At 41.2% G+C, this 22,224-nt stretch overlaps 2 protein-coding genes across 4 annotated transcripts; both read right to left on the bottom strand.

The window, feature by feature from the left end:
- Nucleotides 1-441: 441 nt before the first annotated feature.
- On the bottom strand, nt 442-10,718 carry LOC118360054 (cyclin-T1-like). Of its 2 annotated transcripts, none has more exons than XM_035739110.2 (9): nt 10,415-10,718; nt 9,358-9,439; nt 9,102-9,230; nt 6,296-6,356; nt 5,523-5,585; nt 5,279-5,324; nt 4,835-4,998; nt 4,659-4,729; nt 442-4,527 (listed from the first exon to the last, which is right to left on the bottom strand). In XM_035739110.2, exons 1-9 carry the CDS (start codon nt 10,585-10,587, stop codon nt 3,220-3,222), a joined length of 2,097 nt encoding a protein of 698 aa, XP_035595003.1. In that variant the 5' UTR covers nt 10,588-10,718; the 3' UTR covers nt 442-3,219. The 2 variants fall into 2 exon arrangements, with proteins under 2 accessions (XP_035595003.1, XP_052338392.1); XM_052482432.1 differs by having other exon boundaries at nt 5,279-5,334; nt 5,524-5,585; nt 10,415-10,715.
- Nucleotides 10,719-16,422: 5,704 nt separating this feature from the next.
- Nucleotides 16,423-21,910, bottom strand: LOC118360053 (SAP domain-containing ribonucleoprotein-like). Of its 2 annotated transcripts, none has more exons than XR_008083113.1 (11): nt 21,791-21,910; nt 20,066-20,165; nt 19,702-19,751; nt 19,462-19,526; nt 19,285-19,336; nt 19,108-19,181; nt 18,944-18,984; nt 18,726-18,752; nt 18,546-18,617; nt 18,308-18,385; nt 16,423-16,597 (listed from the first exon to the last, which is right to left on the bottom strand). XR_008083113.1 is itself a non-coding variant. In XM_035739108.2 (11 exons), exons 1-11 carry the CDS (start codon nt 21,821-21,823, stop codon nt 16,550-16,552), a joined length of 636 nt encoding a protein of 211 aa, XP_035595001.1. In that variant the 5' UTR covers nt 21,824-21,910; the 3' UTR covers nt 16,423-16,549. The 2 variants fall into 2 exon arrangements, 1 of the variants encoding a protein (XP_035595001.1); XM_035739108.2 differs by having other exon boundaries at nt 18,730-18,752.
- Between the last annotated feature and the right edge of the window lie 314 nt (nt 21,911-22,224).

The following is a 22,224-nucleotide window of genomic DNA, read 5'->3' as shown; positions in this document are numbered from 1 at the left end:
ATTTCAGCTTCCTTTTGTGGTCGTTCTTGTTAAACAAGCACTCACACAAGATAATATTGCATACAGTCATCCATGTATCAGTTCAAATCCAAACATTCTTAGCTTAATTTAGTACTAATGAGTATCTTATTATATAATATCAAACAGAATGGAAACGTAATGTTCCTAGTAATACAAGTGATAATTTCCTCAGTTTTTAACAAAAAAAAGCTATGTTTGTTAGACAATCCTGATGGGATAACGTTTCAGTGCATTTTGAAGTATATCCATGTTTCTCTTCAAATATCATCATAAAGGCTTACCTGAGTAACAAAAATCAATGGTTGGACTCAAGTACTGTAGAAACTTGGCAGACTTTGGCCATTTTATGTAGCCTTTGGAAACAGCAAAAATGTATTTCCATCATGGGTCAGTTAAAGTAATAGAAAACAGCCCCCAGAATAATAACTATTTCCTTTATATACAAAAACAAACAGCAAGAACACAACATGATCAAATCAGTATGCTACAGCTGTGTTACATGATCTCCAAAAAATGAATCTGTCCATTGGCAGCTTATTGGACCAAGAGAGTTCTGATAAAATGTCAAACATGTCAGAGCTAAGTTACAGCCCACTTCATTTCCACTATCACATAATCTTAAAGATGATTCCCAACACATGATTAAATGAGAGAATACCAGTTTATGACCAATAAACATGACAAACAGCATAACTGGACATAAAATGGGATGATTATTATCTTAATTAAACAAGTCCTTTACACGGAAATTCATCCCTGACAAGGATGGTTGACAGTGGTAGGAGGGAGTTTTTTGTTGTTAAATCTTCTAGTCTCTCAGTTAAGCATGTGTAATCGCCACAAACAAACCAGAAAAAAATTGCTGTATTATCTAAATAATATAGACAAAAGAATATGCCCCTTACTAAAATCGCCCAAAAAGGGAATTTCAATTTAATTAAAATAAGTGAAGACTTCAGTTACTGTTAAAACAGTAAAAGTAACACTTAATTCTGTTCAAAACACTAAAAAAGACAATCAGTCCATTATCAAAATGATTGACACTGCTGTGGTTTGTATATGAATATGTAGATACACCACATGGCCAAAAGTATGTGGACACCTGCTTGTCAAACATCTCATTCCAAAATCATGGCCATTAATATGGAGTTGGTCCACCCTTTCCTGCTATGACAGCCTCCACTCATCTGGGAAGGCTTTCCACTAGATGCTGGAACATTGCTACGGGGACTTGCTTCCATTCAGCCACAAGAGCATTAGTGAGGCCGAGCACTGTTGGGCGATGAGGCCTGGCTCCCAATCGGCCTTCCAATTCATCCCAAAGGTTATTGATGGGAGTTGAAGTCAGGGCTCTGTGCAAGCCAGTCAAGTTCTTCTACACCGATCTCGAAAACCATTTCTGTATGGACCTCGCTTTGTACACGGTGGCATTGTCATGCTGAAACAAGTAAGGACCGTGCCCAATCTGTTGCCACAAGGTTTGATGCACAGAACAGTCTAGAATGCCATTGTATGCTGTAGCGTTAAAATTTCCCTTCACTGGAATTAAGGGTCCAAGCCCCAACCATGAAAAACAGTCCCAGACCATTATTGCTCCTCCAACAAAATGTACAGTTGGCACTATGCATTCAGGCAGGTAGCATTCTTCTTGTATCTGCCAAACCCAGATTTGTCTGTTCGTCTGCCAGATGGTGCAGCGTGATTCATCACTCCAGAGAATGCGTTTCCACTGTTCCAGAGTCCAATGGCGGCGAGCTTTACACCACTCCAGCCGACGCTTGGCATTGCACATGGTGATCTTAGGCTTATGTGCAGCTGCTTGGCCATGGAAACCCATTTCATGAAGCTCCCAACAAACACTTGTGCTAACGTTGCTTCCAGAGGCAGTTTGAATCTCGGAGATAAGAGTTGCAACAGAGTACAGACCTGCTACAGCACTCGATGGTCCAGTTTTATTAGCTTGTGTGTCATACCACTTCACAGGTGAGCAGTTCTTGCTCCTAGATGTTTCTACGTCACAATAACATCACTTAGAAACTGACATTTTGGAAAGGTGGCAGCCTATTACAGTGCCACGTTTAAAGTCACTGTGCTCTTCAGTACGGCCCAGTCTCCTGCTTATGTTTGTATATGGAGATTGCATGGCTGTGTGCTTAATTTTATACACCCGTCAGCAACGGGTACAGCTGAAACAGCTAAATCCACTAATTTGAATGAGTGTCTACATACTTTTGGCCATGCAGTGCATGTACTGTAGTATAAACTCTGAATGTTAGTGTAAGCATTTGACTGCTAACATTTTACAACCATTTAAAACAATGACTGCAACACACAAATCTAGGAACTAAAATATAAGCCGTATCAATCTACAGGATTTTTAGCAACTTTTTTCTTAATAAAATGTACAAAATATTTGTCTACTTTTACCAATTTACATTATTCATATTAAACAATTGTTCACAAAATAATGCAGAGATTACAAAACAAATGTATTGACAAAACGGAGACAAAATCCTCAGTGACTACAGTATTTTGAAACAAACAAAATGTTGAAAACGATGGCTTTAAAGACATGCATTCTGAAATAGGCCTGTGTAAGGAGCACTCAACTATCCTTCAGTTTAACACAGCAGAAAGGGGCAGTTTATATATATATATATATTGTTTTTAAAACTTCCTCAAAAGCATTCAAAACTAATAATAAATAGTATATTTCAAAAACATTCTGGAAAAGACTCATTGTTAACAAGACTTTAAAATGTAGTAAGTGAAGCAAACAAGTTTGTTTCCTCTAATAGGCATTCAAACATGTAACGTTTGACTTTCTTTTAAAAACAGCTATGGCTCAAATATTATGCCCGCCATTCCATAAAATTTGATTTCAGTTCATATCATGATAAAGTATTTACATTGTGAATAAATTAATTTTGTTCGTTTCAAATTTTTTGCAAGCTTTTCTTTCACACCTCCTGTTATTGCCCCACAGATGTATTGAATATGATGTGACGAGGGACACACTTCAGCACCTACATCACTGAAAAGTATGTGTTGGTACATTTCTTTGCTGTCAAGTTGAAAACCACAACATGATCCATACAAACACATAAAAGGGACAAAATTCACAGAGCAAATATCTTATGTAACATGGTTGGATGCATCTACAGGTACACTGTCAGTAATTCACCCCTTCATCAGGGATCACTTGGGTAGAGGGGGTAGCGGAGGTGGAGGTTCAGCAGGCAGAGGTGGTGGTCGAGATCCCCCCCTAGACCCGCCGCTGTATCTGTACTCCACGTACTGAGACCGGCAATCAAACATGGGAGGCTGGACAGGCTGCACCCCCTGAGCACTCAGTAAAGAGTTCAGCATTTCAAACGTGTCCTGATACTCATTCGACTGGCTGCCAACACCTGCATTGTGTCCGTTAGTGTCCGGCTTGTCCCCCTTGGAGTGAGAGTAGTTGCCCTGGTGGAGGGAGGGGAGACCCAGGGAGGGGAGGATATCAGTGGGGTGTGCCCCCAGGGAGTGTGCTCCAGAGGCAGCTAAAAGAGCAGGCAGCTGGTGAGCTGAGTTCCTGGAGGACTTAGAGACTTTGGACGAGTGGGAGCCCTGGGACTCTGTGGAATGTGTCCTCTTTCGAGACACAGAGGAAGAGGAGCTCATTCTAGACGAGTCACTGGGGGCTTTTTTGCTGCTGCTTCCTCCTACAGCTCCAGCAGCACTGGCTGAGTGTTTATGTGACGAGGACGAAGAGACAGAAGCACCGCTAAAAGATGACGATGAATGATGGTGGTGGTGGTGATGATGATGGTGGTTGGAACGTTCTCGGTGCTTTCCCTCCCTAGTCTTGCCCCCCTCCTCTCCCGAGCCTCCACTGCGTACTTTCTCAGGCACCCGAATTCTCACTTTGATGTCCTTTTCTCCTCCTGCTCCTCTGTTCCCTCCTCCACTATGCCCCCCGCCTCCCCCAGACCCCAGAGGGAGGCGCATCTTCAGGGAGCTGCGCTCGCCCCTCTCCTTTTCCAGGGGGATCTTGAGGATGATGGGCGAGGGGCTGCTGAGGTCAGAGGAGGCCGAGCTGGAATGGTGGGAGCTGGATTGCTGCTGGTCACGATGGTGCTTCTCCTTCCTCTGCTGCTGGCCTATCAGAGCCTGGGCTGCTGTGGCGTACTCCCTCTTCACACTGGCCTCCATGTTCTCCAGCTTCCTCTTCTGAGCAGCCAGGACGTCAGCGTGCTTGGCCCGGTACTCGCTCAGTGACACCTTGGCCGGGGCGTGCAGCTCGGCGTGGCTGGGCTGGTCGGAACCACTGCCAAGTGTCGACTTGAGCTCCAGTAGTATGGGAGCCATGGAGGAGGAAGATGAAGAGAGAGGGTTGGAGAGGCTCATCAGACCACCCAGCGTGGTCTCAGATGACGACATGGAGATCATGCTCATCATGCCATCTGTCTGATCGCCGTCTTCTGGCACCTTGGACTTCCCTCCCTTCACTGTCTGACCTGCCGCCTGGAACAAGAAATCACAGAGTTAGGTAATGACGGAGCTACATTTATTTAAATCAGGAAAGACCGTTTTGCGAGGGCGACCTGAAAGAAATGGAGCTGTGAAAATATTTAAAATGTTAAACTATGACTTACTTTCCAGTTGCGAATGCGTTTTAATCGGCTTGGTGTCTTCTCCAAGATCTGCAGGAACTCGTGGGTGAGCTCTATGGGACACAAAGTATTACAAAGGGCGCTGCAATTCAGTTCCCTACAATACAATCTAACCAACAACTACACAAACATGCATAATGAAATTCAATCAAACTTACCATCCAGCAGCTCGAGGGTGACAGTATTGTCCACATACTCCCACCAGTGCTTGCTGTCTGTAGAGACTGGGATCTCCCAGTTGGACCACTTGCAGGCCAGGTGGATGCAAACGCAGGCCACGATGGGCGGGCTGTGTTGCAGGCAGAATGTGGTCAGGTGTAGACTACACAACAGGTTGGGTCCCAGATAAACCAGCAGAAGGAAAATCCATGGAAACAGGGAAAATACAAGAGGGGGAGGAGAAGAAACAGATTCAGTTTCAGAATATAATGAAAAGGACGACGGTGCACCTCTTAGATGAGTGGTAATCTCATTCAAATACAGGTCACAAGACCCTCTCCTGCTTTAGATCAGACAATGTTGCATTGCATTTTCATTGAATAATGTTATATCGAACTGAAATGAAAAGCGTGAAGTTGAACACAGCAGAGTGAACAGCATACCTGTTGGTAGCCATGAAGTATGACGTCTGGGCCAAATCCTTACTCGCTGGAACAACAACACGAGAAACAAGAAAATACAATTAAAACCGGCTACGTTCAAAATACTGACATTAAAAACATGTGGTTAAAATATGCATAAATAATACCTTTAACTAGGCGAGAATCATTTATGTCATTTGTAAAAGCACTACTAGGGTTCGGAAACTTCACCAGTAGCCTACAAAGGGACATTGTTGATGCTTACCTCTGACTAGCTGGGTGCACTTGACAACATGAGTATGTGGGTGGTCAATGGTGATTTCAAAGGCTGTAATGAATAGGGCAGAGGGGAGACAGAAGAAAGGTTCCATGAGACAATTTCAAAATAACTATCTATAATCCTCCTTCTATGAGAATTTGAGGCTGCTAATGCAAAATACACATTTTCACTCAAAAGGTACTGAATTTATTGGATATTTCAGTACTCTCACAGAGCATTGAAATAAATAATTGCCCCGGAAAACCAATGTACTTGTTTTACGAAACTACAGTAAATAGTGAATGAATGCACTGCTTTAGGTCTTCAGATGACAGGCCCTGTTTAAGACAAATGTGAATGAGTGAGTAGAGAATAAAACAAGTTTGGCATTTACATTTAAGCCATACATTGACACAAAGGTCATAGGTGGCGAATGGCCATTATAGCAAGCAATCCAAATGCTAGCAATACTGTACTAAATTCACTTGCTCTCTAATGTGATTACAACAAAAACATCCTCCATCACGACAACCTGCACCAGAATTACTCAACACAAATGAATGGCTTAAAACCACAAGGAAAATGTGAAAAAGTATGTGATAAATAGTGAGCATATAGAACTAGGTGAACTAGATGATGTGTGGACGTCCAATAGAATTAACTGCTACTCAAAACTCTGCTGTGGACAAGAACAAAGATGGTTAATAGTGTCGGCAAGCAGCACATCTCTAGTTTTGGGTGAAATCAAAGACCCCATTCATTTGTCCATCCCAACTTACCCAGGGTCTGGAGTATAATGCTCTCAAGAATGACCAGGTCTTGGGCTTGTTGCAGGTAAGCCTGAGGTTGAGAGGACAGGCAGGAGACAGGCATTACTCACTAGGAGGCATTCTCTCTCACCCCTTACGTCTCACTCACCCTCTTGCTTTCCCTTTAAGCAGTCTTACCTTCAAGGAGGTACACCTAAGCTTGGGCAGTATCCAGATTGTCATACCTTCAGACCGACCTTGTGCCATACCGGGATATTCTGTAATACCCGCACTGAACACAAACCCCAAAGAGCCTCTAATCCGAAGGTTACGAGGATGTTATCAAGGTAAATGCCAGCTTTTAGCCAATAAAAATATATGAAAAGCCGATAACTAAAATTGTTGCCGGCCAAAAAGACGCACGGTCCTCATAAGGGACTTCAGCTAAGTATACCCCGACTGGGCAAATTGGAAAAGATTGTGTAGATTATTCCCGTTTCCAGCATGCCCGCCAAGAGGTGATTCTTTCTCCAAAACAGAGTTCAGAGGGACTCAAGATAGCAACTTTGTGAGGACAAAGTAACGAGGCTGATGCGCATCGCAAACTGCTCCAAAGAGTTGGACAGCTTTGACTTCCCAACAGCAGCGGCTCACTTTGAGCAGGCCAAGGTCCGCCGCAAACATATATAAATTGGAGGCAAATTGTGTTTGTCAGACCAGGTCTTAGCAGTTCTGCTGCCGCCCTAAGCAAGACCAACATATGTCGCCCGTGGCATGATTTGGAATCATGATTTGGATTGATAGACTAACGTAATGATGTGCATCATGCTCAATTGGTGCATTCCAGTTGAGTTTATTCAGTAGCTCTTGGAAACTAAATATCGTTGCCAACTATTCACATCGGAGAGTTTCAATGTTGCGATCACTAGGCAGCCAACAGCCTATAGTAAGAGTAGGGATGCAAAATTCCACTAACTTTCCCAAAATTCCCTGGTTTCCCCAAAATCCTGGTTGTAAATTGATGGATTTCCTGCTTATTCCCCCATAATTCCAGGAATCTTCTAACCATGATTTTTGGAAAACTTTGGGTAAAGTTACAGTTATTGCAACCCGAAGTAAGAGAGAGTTGTTATCAATAAGCCACGTATGTCACACATGACACAAGTCACAAGGCCCACGTTCAAATGACAATAAACACAACATTTCTCAACATCATCCAATAGAACTGTAAAAAGAGTGAGATATCATTTGAGATTTCATAAACCCATGGCGCGGGGCTTGTGTCACAGGAGTATTGTAAAATAAGCTTGAAACAGCCTTAATGAAATTTGATTGTCCAACATCAGTTTTATAATTTCTTCATTTTGTGGTCACCAAGAGGGGCCTATTTCTCCTGCTGTGGTGCTGAATCGCAGCGAGAATGGGGAGTAGGGCAACCCTGGTGTTCGTAGACACACTTGTTTTGTTATTCATTAGACCTAATTAAAATGTTCGTGGCTAGACTAAATTAAATTAGAGGCCCAGATTGTAATTGAGAACACATGTGTTTTGTAATTTATATAATTCAAATATTCATACAAAGCCTATAGGACAGGTCATTTCCAAATTATATTATATTTTGAAGTGGTATTGTATTACTGTGTAAGTGAGTTCTTCTAGGTTAAATGTTTTTCTTTTTAAAAATGTATATTGAGTTATGATTTATAGCAGGGATGAAGACAACGGGCAATGAACAACATTCTACTTTATTACAACTTTACAGGATAACTTCTATTCTGTTAAGATGAATTATAATCTAAATGTGATTTTGAACACCGTGGGTGGACACCAGGTAAAGTTACGCACCGAATGCATATGGACACCAGGTAAAGTTATCAAATGTCTGGTCATTTAAAACCTTGCCAGTCAAGTTGTCTGGCGCCAAATTTTCCTAAATAAATTTTTTACATTTTCCTAAACTAAACTATTTTCAGGACAGACGTCGCAGCTGGTGAAGTTATACAAGTAACTCAGAAAAGCTACTCACAGTTTGCTGCACGCACCGAACAAATATAAAGACAGCAAGGTTCTTGATCCAGGAGAGGATTCTCTGCTGTTACTAAGCAAAGCTTGATTTTGGACGACGCTAACAACTTAGCTAGATAGCTAACTAGTGACTAAATTTGCAAACCAAATGCACAATTGCAGAGCATTTTGCATATGTTAGATAGTTAACATTGGGCTCTAGTCTTGTGTGTTGTAAACAAACACTGCGTGACTGGAGACTACAGGTAAGCTTCATATTGAAAAATGATGTGACAGGTGAAATGAAGAACACAATCTTCTTAATTTCCTAAAGTAATGCACAACTTGACTGCAGGTACAGTTTTTACTTCAAAAGTAACGACAAATATAAAACTTCAAATAAATAGTATTGATAAACCATCTCGTGGCTATTTCCAAATACCCTGGTATACGGTATACCGCCCAAGCCTAGGTACAACCGCCTCAAAACACCCCATGGCTGTGATAATACCAGTATTGCAATATTTTTTTCAGGACAAAAATGAAAACATGAAGCAGACCCTTTAAAAACCTGCTCTGTAAAATAGTGTGCTATAGCTTGTCAAATAAATAAATTAGACTCCGGATGACAACATATTTGTTTCCAACATTAGGGCTGTTTTCTTAAAGAAGTGAAATCCGCTTAGTGTTTTGTTTCCTTGCCACGATACAAACAATTATATTGATACTGGTATCGTCCCGGCCCTAACAAACACACCCAAATCAGTTTGTGGAGCACCATGCAAGTGCCAGAGTGAGTTCAAAGTGGAGTGGCCAGACCATGGAAACTTACATCACTGCGGACATCTGGTGAAGGGTCCTGAGGATTGAGGCATGCATGGGTCACCTTGATAACATGCTCCAACTTGCGGGGCTGCTCCTCAACCTTTGCAGCCAGGAATAGTGTTGCTGGAGCTATGACCTAGGTGGGGAAATAGGGCATTTTGATAGATGCTGTACTGATAGTGCTATGCATTTTACATGTTTCATTTCAAACTATATAAGATACATTTTGCAAAAGATGATGTCAGTGTGTGCAAAGTACTTACATTTCTGTGGAACCTGGTGAACGACTGGATCATGTAGAATCGGTGCATATACACAATGGCAGTATTAATTGTTAGCTGGGACCTGATGCATAGCTACGGGTTAAGGGTTATAGCATAACAATATGACCTGATGTCTCCGTGAGATTGAACTCACTACTTTAAGAGTTAAATGACAAATAGTATGTTTGATTGATGACACCATATTGTATGTAACAGTAGCTACCAACTTATTTTCAAAACTAGTTTTGGATGTAGCCGAGTGATCTAGTACTGCTGTAACTAACGTTACTCCAAATGTTGGCAGTGTGTGTGGTGGTACGTAGTGGGATAACGTATCTCGCTGGCTAGAACTGCATTGTGGGTTAGATCGTTTGCTGTAGCTCTCAAGGTAGCAAATAATGGCCACAAAGAAGCCAAACTTATCAAATAAAACGGATAAAAAACGTTCTTAATCTCAAATCACATGGACATTTTATCTAACAGCATTGGACCGCTCACCAATACAATGTCTAATAGTTAGTTATGTAACGTACGCATGGGTTTTAAACTATTGTGTTGTTAGCCTATAGTTAACTCATCGTTATATAGAGCAGATAAATAGATTGCTAGTTTTAACGTTACCCGCGTTGGCTCCCAAAACAGCGCAATTGTTGTCCCAATAACGTTATGCTCTTAAAGTGTTTGATACATCAAACCCCCACGTATAACAGCTAAACAACTCAAACGTCCCTCTGCTCGGCTTTTGTTCTCTAACGTTAAAAGAAGCGTAGGCCTCGGCTGCAAAGGCCTACACAACGTTAGCTAGCCATGCTAATCACACGCAATGATGGCCGGGCCCTTGCTAGCGAGTCGCGCGTCTGGGCCGCTAGTTTCAATTAGCTAGCAACCACTCCAGTCCATACCAAGCACATTAATAAATTGTAGTATCAACAATAACACCCCAACTATAAACACAATAGCAGACATTAGCTAGCATCTCGCCATGCCGCCAAACCGGCTTCAACCTCTTGAAGCTAGCTAACCGCTAGCAGGCGCAAATCGTCCCGACAAAAGATACACATTGAGTCGTTGTCCCATGTCCTGTAGAAGGTTCGCAGCTTGTTGTCTGTAGGACAATTCTTTGTCTGGATCAAGCCCCGCACGGCGAGACGGGCTATTCTCGATCTGTTCTCGGGTGAAGTACCATTTGTTGTTGTTTATTGCAGAAGGAGAAGGGAAGGAAGCCGCCATTACTGAGAAGGACAATATTTTTAAAATTGTGGATCACAGGAAGTGACGTCTATTATATGAATGGCAAGTGTCCCCAAGGCAAATATTTTGGTTCCTCTCTGTCCAAAGCAACATTTCTAAACATCTCGAATATTGTGTAAATGCAGACCGCAGCTCAGGGCGTTTCTTGATGTGGTTGTTCCTTATCAGCAAATGTTATGAGGTGTCATGGTGACTGTGGTATGAGACGGATGGTTTCCAACACAGATGATTTGTTTACATAGCAGGTAAAACAAAGTAAATCAAGTGAATTAGCGTGGCTGGTTAGGAGACTGAGGAAAAGAGTTAGGCTTAGCTACAATGCTACAGTGTCAACAATTTTTGTCCCCAACGCTAAAGAAACGGCCATGGACCAATGGCGTGAATCAATAGATGAAGTTATCAATGTAGATATCAATTACACCCTTCAACATCTCAGATGGAAACCATCTGTTGTACAGGGGTGGGGAGTGAAGGATTACACATAATCAGTACATTGTCATCTGATAAAAGAAAACGTTAACTGTAATCAGGTTTTATTTTATGTTATTTTTTATTTAACCAGGTAGGCAAGTTGAGAACAAGTTCTCATTTACAACTGTGACCTGGCCAAGATAAAGCAAAGCAGTTCGACACATACAACAACACAGAGTTACACATGGAATAAGCAAACATATAGTCAATAATACAGTAAAAAAAAAGTATATATACAGTGTGTGCAAATGAGGTAAGATAAGGGAGGTAAGGCAATAAAAAAAGGCCATAGTGGCGAGGTAATTGCGAGATAGCAAATAAACACTGGAGTGATAGATCTACAGATCTATTTTATTATTTATTGCACGTTGAGAAACTGGGGTGCAAAGGAGCTAAATAAATACAGTTTGTGGATGAGGTAGTTGGATGGGCTATTTACAGATGGTCTATGTACAGGTGCAATGATCTGTGAGGTTACCAACCAAACATTGTAACATTGACCCACAACATTATTGGGTTTTTAAAACAATATATAGCAATGTATGTTCAAATACTTAATACTTAGATGTTGACATATCAATTACAAGAAATATAGACAGCATACATGGTTAATAATTGCTATTTACCTCTGCTAGATTTCATTTATCAATAAAAACTATATTTGTTATAATCAAGACATGGGTGGAATAAATGTTTATCTTGAACAAATAATAATGAAACAAGGTTTTCATCACTACTGATGTTTATTGCTTTGAACTGAACAAATTGGAAGTACAAATTTTACATACAGTATTTGATGGAAGAAATAAATGATCCCCAATGAGCCCCAAATTAAGGCCGGTCTACACACCACATGAGGGACAGAGTTTTACTGTGTGTGTTGCGAATGTATTTCTTGCACTTGATGCATGTGTACTGTGTACGCGTTGTGTATGCGTTGTGCGTCGATGTCCAAGATGTTAAAGAATATCACAAGTGGCCAGTGTAGGGTTCTTCTTTGGTAGATGTAGCCAGTCACCAGCTTGTCTAAATTGTCTGCCCCTCCTTTTGTGGCATTGTAATCTATTATGATTTCTGGTTTTTGATGTTCCTGGCCACAGATTCTCCCATCCCTATGCAGCATACTCATGAGTACTACATTTTTGCCTTTCTTTGGAATGTAGGACACTAGGGACGTGTCGGCCGTGAACACAAACTTAGAGGGATTGATATCTGTTGAATACATGGAACAGACCTGAGGTGGGAGCTCTGGCTTGTTTTTTCATACCTTTCCTACCTTCATCAGCTTCCTCTTGAGGAGCTCCTGTCCCAACTTGTGCGAAGTTTAAAAAAAGTTATCACATATGATGTTGTGGCCACGGAGTCCCAGTGCCACATCCAGGACAACCCTCATCCCTTGGTTATTGTCAAGGACTCCTCCATCTGGCTTCCACATATACACTTGCAAGTTCCATGCATATGATGAAACAGCATCACAGGCAGCCCAGATCTTGATTCCATATTTTGCGGGTTTAGACGGTATGTACTGCCTGAAGGGGCAGCGGCCCCTAAATGGCATAAGCTGCTCAACAACAGTAACATTGGGCCCAGGGTTGTTAAACAGGGGAAGGCAGTCCACCCACTGAGCTGATTGCAGCTAGCTTGTGTCTCTGCCGCCAAGCTGATATGGTGTCTCAGTTATCAAAGAGGATAATCCTGGAAATAATGTAGAAGTTTTCCCAGAGACATTGTTGCACGGAAAATGTATCTGCATCCAACAGGGATTCTGTGGATTCCCCATTGGATCTGAAAACAGAAGCAATGACAACAACCCCAAAGTATGCATGTAAATTTGTTTGGTCCATCTCTTTCCATCAAGCCTGACCACAAGTCGGACACCACCATGATGACACACCAAGTAATTAGAATCCTATAACTTTTAGATTACCCAAAGTCTATGTTGAAGATAACTTTATCCCATTACTCAACATGAAAGCAGATCTAATTAAATGGAACAATCTTCCCAGAAATCTTATGGCAAACTTAATGATTGAGTTGGAGGCGTGCATGGCCACGCAGTCATGCGTGAACAGGGAGTACAGGAGAGGGCTGAGAACGCACCCTTGTGGGGCCCCAGTGTTGAGGATCAGCAGGGTGGTGATGTTGTTTCTTACCCTCGCCGCCTGGGGGCGGCTCATTAGAAAGTCCAGCTCCCAGTTGCACAGGGCGGAGTCAAGACCCAGGGTCACGAGCTTAATGACAAGTTTGGAAGGTACTATGGTGTTAAATGTTGAGCTGTAGTCAATGAACAGCATTCTTACATACAGTTGAAGTCGGAAGTTTACATACACTTAGGTTGGAGTCATTAAAACTAGTTTTTCAACCACTTCAGAAATTTCTTGTTAAACTAGTTTTGGAAAGTCGGTTAGGACATCTACTTGGTGCATGACACAAGGAATCGGTCCAAAAATTGTTTACAGACAGATTATTTCACTTATAATTCATTGTAACACAATTCCAGTGGGTTGGAAGTTGACATACACTAAGTTGACTGTGCCTTTAACAGCTTGGAATATTCCAGAAAATTATGTCATGGCTTTACACCTGTGGATGTATTTCAAGGCCTACCTTCAATATCAGTGCCTCTTTGCTTGACATCATGGGAAAATCAAAAGAAATCAGCCAAGGCCTGATTGTAGAACTCCACAAGAAATTGTAGACCTCCACAAGTCTGGTTCATCCGGAGGGTCTGCTGTCCAGACCACTAGCAGTCTCTATGGGGGTGCCACAGGGTTCAATTCTTGGACCGACTCTCTTCTCTGTATACATCAATGATGTCGCTCTTGCTGCTGGTGAGTCTCTGATCTACCTCTACGCAGACGACACCATTCTGTATACTTCTGGCCCTTCTTTGGACACTGTGTTAACAACTCTCCAGGCCAGATTCAATGCCATACAACTCTCCTTCCATGGCCTCCAATTGCTCTTAAATACAAGTGAAACTAAATGGATGCTCTTCAACCGATCGCTGCCTGCACCTGCCCGCCTGTCCAACATCACTACTCTGGACGGCTCTGACTTAGAATAAATTGGATGCAGTCTATCACAGTGCCATCTGTTTTGTCACCAAAGCCCCATATACTACCCACCATTGTGACCTGTACGCTCTCGTTGGCTGGCCCTCGCTTCATACTCGTCGTCAAACCCACTGGCTCCATGTCATCTACAAGACCCTGCTCAGTAAAGTCCCCCCTTATCTCAGCTCGCTGGTCACCATAGCATCACCTACCTGTAGCACGCGCTCCAGCAGGTATATCTCTCTGGTCACCCCCAAAACCAATTCTTTCTTTGGCAGCCTCTCCTTCCAGTTCTCTGCTGCCAATGACTGGAACGAACTACAAAAATCTCTGAAACTGGAAACACTTATCTCCCTCACTAGCTTTAAGCACCAGCTGTCAGAGCAGCTCACAGATTACTGCAGCTGTACACAGCCCACCTATAACTTAGCCCAAACAACTACCTCTTTCCCTACTGAATTTATTTTATTTTATTTATTTATTTAGCTCCTTTGCACCCCATTATTTTTATTTCTACTTTGCACATTATTCCACTGCAAATCTGCCATTCCAGTGTTGTACTTGCTATATTGTATTTACTTTGCCACCATGGCCTTTTTTTGCCTTTACCTCCCTTATCTCACCTCATTTCCTCACATTGTATATAGACTTGTTTGTACTGTATTATTGACTGTATGTTTGTTTTACTCCATGTGTAACTCTGTGTCATTGTATGTGTCGAACTGCTTTGCTTTATCTTGGCCAGGTCGCAATTGTAAATGAGAACTTGTTCTCAACTTGCCTACCTGGTTAAATAAAGGTGAAATTAAAATAAAAGCAATTTCCAAATGCCTGAAGGTTCCACATTCATCTGTACAAGCAATAGTATGCAAGTATAAACACCATGTGACCATACAGCTGTAATATCGCTCAGGAAGGAGATGCGTTCCGTCTCCTAGAGATGAACGTACTTAGGTGCGAAAAGTGCAAATAAATCCCAGAACATCAGCAAACAACCTTGTGAAGATCCTGGAGGAAACCGGTACAAAAGTATCTATATCCACAGTAAAACGAGTCCTATATCGACATAACCTGAAAAGCCGCTCAGCAAGGAAGAAGCCACTGCTCCAAAACCACCATGAAAAAGCCAAACAGTTTGCAACTGCACATGTGGACAAAGATCATACTTTTTGGAGAAATATCCTCTGGTCTGATTAAACAAAAATAGAACTGTTCAGCCATAATGACCATTTTGTTTGGAGGGAAAAGGGGAATGCTTGCAAGCCGAAGAACACCATGGCAGCATCATGTTGTGGGGGTGAATTGTTGGAGGGTCTGGTGCACTTCTCAAACCTGACTCAGTTACACCAGCTCTGTCAAGAGGAATGGAACAAAATTACCCCAACTTATTGTGGGAACTTGTGGAAGGCTAGCCAAAACATTTGTCCCAAGTTAAATATAAAGGCAATGCTACCAAATACTGAGTGTATGTAAACTTCTGACCCGCTGGGAATGTGATGAAAGAAATAAAGGCGGGGATTCTGTTCTGACATTTCACATTCTTAAAATAAAGTGGTCCTAACTGACCTAAGACAGGGAATTTTTACTAAGATTAAATGTCAGGAATTGTGTAAAACTGAGTTAATGTATTTGGCTAAGGTGTATGTAAACGTCCGACTTCAACTGTAGGTATTCCTCTGGTCCAGATGGAATAGGACAGTGTTAAATAAACTGGTCCACATGGTAATCTAGAGGCTAGAGGTAAATGAGTTGGTAATAGGAAATACAATTATTTCCATGACAAAATTAAAAAGCTAATTTGGACTAACCAAATGTAGACATTAAGTGTAAAACTACGTGACTCAATGATTATAGCACTCCCAGGTGTGAGTACAAAAGTTATGGGCGGAGTAAATATACTGAAAAAATATATTAAACCGCAACAATTTCAATGAGTTACCGTTCATATAAATCAATCAATTTAAATAATAAATAAGGCTCCATTCTAAGGATTTCACATGACTAGGCAGGAGTGTAGCCACTTGAGTAGGTTGGACATTCTGTGTGTGCTGTGCTCTCAGACCAGGTGAGTGCATCTATAATGCTACAAAATTGTGGCATTGACCCAATGCTCAAACATCCTCTTTTCTTCTCTCACTTCCTATATTTATACTAGTGTAAATATTTATACTAGTGTAAGTAGTGAAACAATGCCCTGACTGCTACCAGGCCATGTACTCCACTTGGTACAACTGGAAAATAATCAAATAGCAAACCCATGGACAGAATAAACAGCAACTCCAGAAAATAATTGAAAACAACTTTAATGACCAAATGTAATACAACTTGACAAGCTATATACAGTACATTTCAGTTATGTTTGCAACATACACACACAAAAAAGAGAGCATAAAACATCACTTAAATATACCAAATTACACTGTCACATTTCCAAATCGTTCAGAACGCTTCTGTTTCTTTGCCTGAGGAAAAAGAGTAAACAAACATTTGATTTAATCTCTTTATGGAATAAAATATTACAAAATAGGAAATAAATCTGTAATATATAAAAGTGTATTCAGAAAGTATTCAGAACCCTTGACTTTTTCCACGTATTTTTACGTTACAGGCTTATTCTAAAATGGATTGAACCCCTCCCCCAATAGCCCAAAAAGCAAAAACAGGTTTTTAGAAATGTTTCCAATTTTTATATTTATATATATATTATATTTATATATATATATATATATATATATATATATATATATATATATATATATATATATATATTTATATATATTTATTTTAGAAGACTTGAGTCTGTAATTGCTGCCAAAGGTACATCAACCAAGTACTGAGTAAAGGCTCTGAATACTTGTGTAAATGTGATTTACAGCCTCAAGTCTTCTTGGGTATGACACTACAAGCTTGGCACACCTGTATTTGGAGTTTCTCCCCTTCTTTGCAGATCCTCTCAAGCTGGCAAGTTGCATGGGGAACATTGCTGCACAGCTGTTTTAAGGTCTCTCCAGAGATATTCGATCAGGTTCAAGTCCAGGCTCTGGCTGGGTAAGTCAAGGACATTCAGAGACTTGTACCGAAGCCACTCCTGCATTGTGTTGGCTGTGGGATTAGGGTTGTTGTCCTGTTGGAAGGTGAACCTTCACCCCAATCTGAGCACTCAAGGATGTACTTTCATTTCACTAGGCATGCCAGTTAAGAACAAACTTTGCTTTGTTCATCTTTCCCTCGATCCTGACTAGTCTCCCAGTCCCGGGCCGCTGAAAAACATCCACAGCATGATGCTGCCACCACACGTCACCATAGAGATGGTGCCAGGTTTCCTCCAGACGTGACACATGACATTCAGGCCAAAGAGTTTAATCTTGGTTTCATCAGACCAAAGAATCTTGTTTATAATGGTCTAAGAGTCCTTTAGGTGTCTTTTGGCAAACTCAAAGCGGGCTGTCATGTGCCTTTTACTGAGGAGTGGCTGCTGTCTGGTCACTACCATAAAGACCTGATTTCTGGAGTGCTGCAGTGATGGTTGTCCTTCTGGAAGGTTCTCCCATCTCCAGAGGAACTCTGTTAGAGTGACCAAGGGTTCCTGACCAAGGCCCTTCTCCCCCAATTGCTCAGTTTTGCTAGAGCTGGCCACCCAAGCAAGTCTTGGTGGTTCCAAACTTATTCCATTTAAGAATGATGGAGGCCACTGCGTGCTTGGGGACCAGCAAAAATGTTTTGGTACTCTTTCCCAGATCTGTGCCTTGACATAGTCCTGTCTCGGAGCTCTACAGACAAATCCCTCTACCTCATGGCTTGGTTTTTGCGCTGACAACAGGTGTGCCTTTCCAAACCATGTCCGATCAATTTAATTTACCACAGGTGGAGTCCAATAAAGTTGTAGAAACATCTCAAGGATGATCAATGGAAAAAGGATGCATCTGAGCTCAATTTCAAGTCTCATAGCAAAGGGTCTGAATACTTATGTAAATAAGGTATCTGGTATATTTTAAATACATTTCTAGAAACCTGTTTTCGCTGTCATTATGGGATATTGTGTAGATTGATGAGGAAAATGTTTTATTTAATCCATTTTAGAATAAGGCTGTAACATAACGTGGAAAAAGTCAAGGGGTCTAAATATTTTGAATGAGCTGTACCGGTATCGATAATAAATAGAATCTGAAAACCTCAATGTCAGTTGCGACAGCACCAGTGAGGATCCCAAATCTTTCTTTCCGCTTCTTCAGCTTCTCATCTTCCTCAACCTGGAACACACAAATATAGTCTTAAATCTGTAACATGGAGGTGGCTTAGCCTAATCAAAAATGCTAAAGTATAACCTCTAGGTTTCAATTCAGCATTTCTTTCAACTTTCAGGATGCCTTATAGTCTAATCTAGAAACTGGCCCATCTCTATGAGCTCACCTTCTTGGAGACTGAAGAAACGTTCCCGCCAAATCGCTCAGCTCGCTTTTTTAGCTGTTCAACGCTGACTGGCTACTCAGAACACAGAGTGAGAGAAATACTTCATGAAATCTTCTGAGTCACAGTAATGGTCATATTAATGAAATGAGGAGAGTTGACTGCTCATCATATGTAGATTACTTGCAGTGGATTTATTCACAGTTACACCTATGATAGAAAGAAAAAAGAAAAAAAAAACACTGATTAATACCAGAGAGCCAATGCAGGGGAACAGTTTTCCTACCATTACGTGTGATAAATTATGTTTTTCAACCTGGTTTAGTAAATTGACTACAGGTGTAAAAATAACATTAAAACCTCAACATGAGAACAATAAAGACTGGAAGATTGAGACCGACCTGTGGTGGAAGTTGGAGGTGCAGCAACGGGCAAACCAAACCTGAACGCAAGACATATTTAATCAACTTTAATATATAGTTTCATAGATACTCTCTATCAAAAGGCAATTAACAATGCATGAGATAGTTAGTCTATACATTTGTGAGAATGGTTGGGTACTGACCGGGCAGCACGTATGGCCTTCTTGCTGTCTGCTAAGGCAGGGACATTGAAGCGGTCTGCTCTTTTCTGTAACCTCTGAATACGGGATTAAAAATATGTTCATGAGAAGGTTAGCAAACCATCATTGCATCGAAGACCCGTCATGACGGGTGAAAGAGTGCAACAAGCATCCCATTACCTCATCTACAGACACTGGAGGTGTGATTTTTACCACTTTCTTTTCAGACGCCCTGAAAAAAAAACATTCAAATCACACGGAACATATTTCAATAATTAGGGGCATCAGATCGTCAGAAAAAGCATGCAAAGAAAATGTCCGTCTTCAATGCGTGTTAACATAAAATTAAAAACATACTCAGACACCGCTACTGGTTTCTCGTCGTTATCCCCAGTGACGGCATCCGCATCTTTCGAGAGGTACTACATTTTTAAAAGCACAAAGAATCATCAAGAAATGCTCCTACAATTATACATTTATTTTCATGTCATATTTCACCTAAGCAATTGCAGCATGTCCAAAGTGACTTTATACTGGACATGGTTTTACTCACCTAATCCATACATTGCTGCCATACAGTTTTAAAACCAGGCTTACCTCTGGCTCTTCTCCCAGAACATCATCTTCATTTAGGCCCATGTCATCCTCTGTTAAAAAAAAACATATATATTTTTTTAAGAATCATAAATTTAAGCATATGTGTCACTTTGCCCATTCATAGGCTAGGTGAAATTCTTGCCATATTACTCACACCTTTTAGATATAAAGGAGTGTCAAGGGGTAGGGGCTAGAAGTCAACAAGTTATCACGCTTTCTACTCCATAGGCCAGTTTAACTGACGCCGGTGAAGCCTAGTCCTTACTCCAGGACCAAAATGGAGAATATTTTTAGGCCAGCACTAGGTTTTACCCATGTCTGGGAACCTGATACGTATTTAGTCCATCCATTATTGCATGCTCACCATGCTCCTCCAGATGAGCCTGTAGTCGTGTGATCAGTTCCAATTTGTTGCCCTTCACGTCCAGACCCCTGGCTTCACACTCATGCTTCAGCTCAGCAAGCTGTAGGACAGAAGTGTGGATTGCTGATTAGATGACAAATTACTACTAAATTGCAGTTCTTGCAATTCAAATGGTACTGCCCAACAGCGTCTCCCCTGGAAAAAACGTGTAGCAGGGAAAATATAATAGGGGGGTCCCTCCTAGACTTTGTATGCATCAGGACTGAGAAGCTCAGTTCTGCTGACTTCATTAAAGGACATTCTTCTCACAAATTAATTAAAGTAAAGGTATGCAGACAAAATCTAAATTATCCAACTCCAGAAATGAGCCCAATAATATTGTTAAAATGTGATAAAATAATTTTTACATCGTGGGCTGTAGTGAGGTGTCACTACAGACACTCTGGTTCGAATCCATGCTGTATCACAACCGGGCGATTGGGAGTCCCATAGGGCAGCGCACATTTGGCCCAGTGCCGTCTGGGTTTGGCCAGTGTAGGCCGTCATTGTAAATAAGAATTTGTGACTTGCCTAGTTAAAAAAAAATGTAAATAGCCTATGCTCCATATTACCAGTATGCTAGTAGTAATAAACATTATCACCTGTAACCCAACTGATGAAGCAAATTGCAAATAAACTGAAGCATGGGGTTGCCTATCTGCATTTACACTATTGGGCTAAATCATTAGCCAGATCCCAAATGTTATCTTTTAACTAGTTATTATCCTATTGAATAACTTCAGGTCGAAAAAAACTTGCATAAAAAGTGAATATAATGTAGGCCAACCTGTTAGGGTAACTCCGAATGCATGCTTCCTTCCCTATGGCACTCATAACTTGAATGCCCCACGAGGAATATTTATCTCGCATAGCACACACTAGCCGATTTGGTAAATAGATAAACTATACTACTATGGGGTTGTCAGATTTTTAAAAATGAATTTGTTTGCAAAGGAAGTGTGGCCTGTTCTAGTATCGTCAAAGTGCGCCCTAGCAGAATTATTTTTTTCATGTTCCATATTTTTTTTTGCTTGGCGGCAATGAAATTGGCTTTTGTCGGGCGCTGTGTTTCCGTTACACTGTTTGTTGTGAAACATTTTACAGACGTAGTTACCTATTGTTTGCCGTGAAACCGTGCAATGAAAACAGCACGCCCAAAAAAGCCCATTTAGACCGAACAATAACATTCTCAAGAACACACTGTACAATTTCATTCATTCATTCACAGTCGAGCATGCGCCGATGCTGTCCGTTCGTTGCTGACTTCACAGCAGTAGTGGATCACTTTGGCCCTCACTGAGATAAAGCCAGACTAAATAAATTCAACAAGTGTGGATACTAGTCTGGGCACCATTCTGTTTAGCTATCATTCCTCTCCTGTCATGCGAAACATCTGTGTCATATCACACAGAGTGGAATGATATCCGCGTTGCCTGGGTGCCAGTCAGTTTCGCTCTCTCAAACCTCAAAATACCTAGCTACTACACCGTGCAGCAAGCATGGATTATTTCACTTCCTTTCCGTTAGCATCACTTAGCTAACTGCGGCTGTAGGTGTCCAGGGATCTGCAGCGTGCAAGATCCTGATTTACAAAGTAAAGATAGCTGACAACATACGATAATTAATCGTTCAAAAATATAATACCGGTATAAGACGTTTTAAACTTAGAAAAAACGTGTTCGCAACCTTTAGTTTCTGGAGCTCCCCAATTTCAGCCATCTTGCTTTGCTGAATCTATTTCTCCAATCGGAAATCGACACCCACAGCAATCTGCTGTGCTAATTAATGGATGGGTTGCACGCATTTTGTCTATATTTTTTTGTGTAAAAACTTTTGTGACTTGTGTTGACACATTAATGAAAAGTATAGCCCAGAAAAGTATTTTATGTAGAACATCTTTATTGATAGGCAGGCATCCATCAATGATCAGATTTAGAAGGGACATTCAAATACAGTTGGGCATATGATATAATCAATCGAATTTCGAATATGGCAATACATTGTGTTACAAGACCGTACTGTTGCCGCGTTCAAAATAACTGGGACCTCGGAAAAATACAAATCATGATGTCAGTGATTTTCAGGTCGGAAAGTCGAAGCTCTAGAGTCCATAAAGAGGC

The sequence above is a fragment of the Oncorhynchus keta genome, chromosome 27, assembly GCF_023373465.1.
Source record: "Oncorhynchus keta strain PuntledgeMale-10-30-2019 chromosome 27, Oket_V2, whole genome shotgun sequence".
Lineage (NCBI taxonomy): Eukaryota > Metazoa > Chordata > Actinopteri > Salmoniformes > Salmonidae > Oncorhynchus > Oncorhynchus keta.
This window is presented reverse-complemented; position numbering and strand designations above follow the sequence as displayed.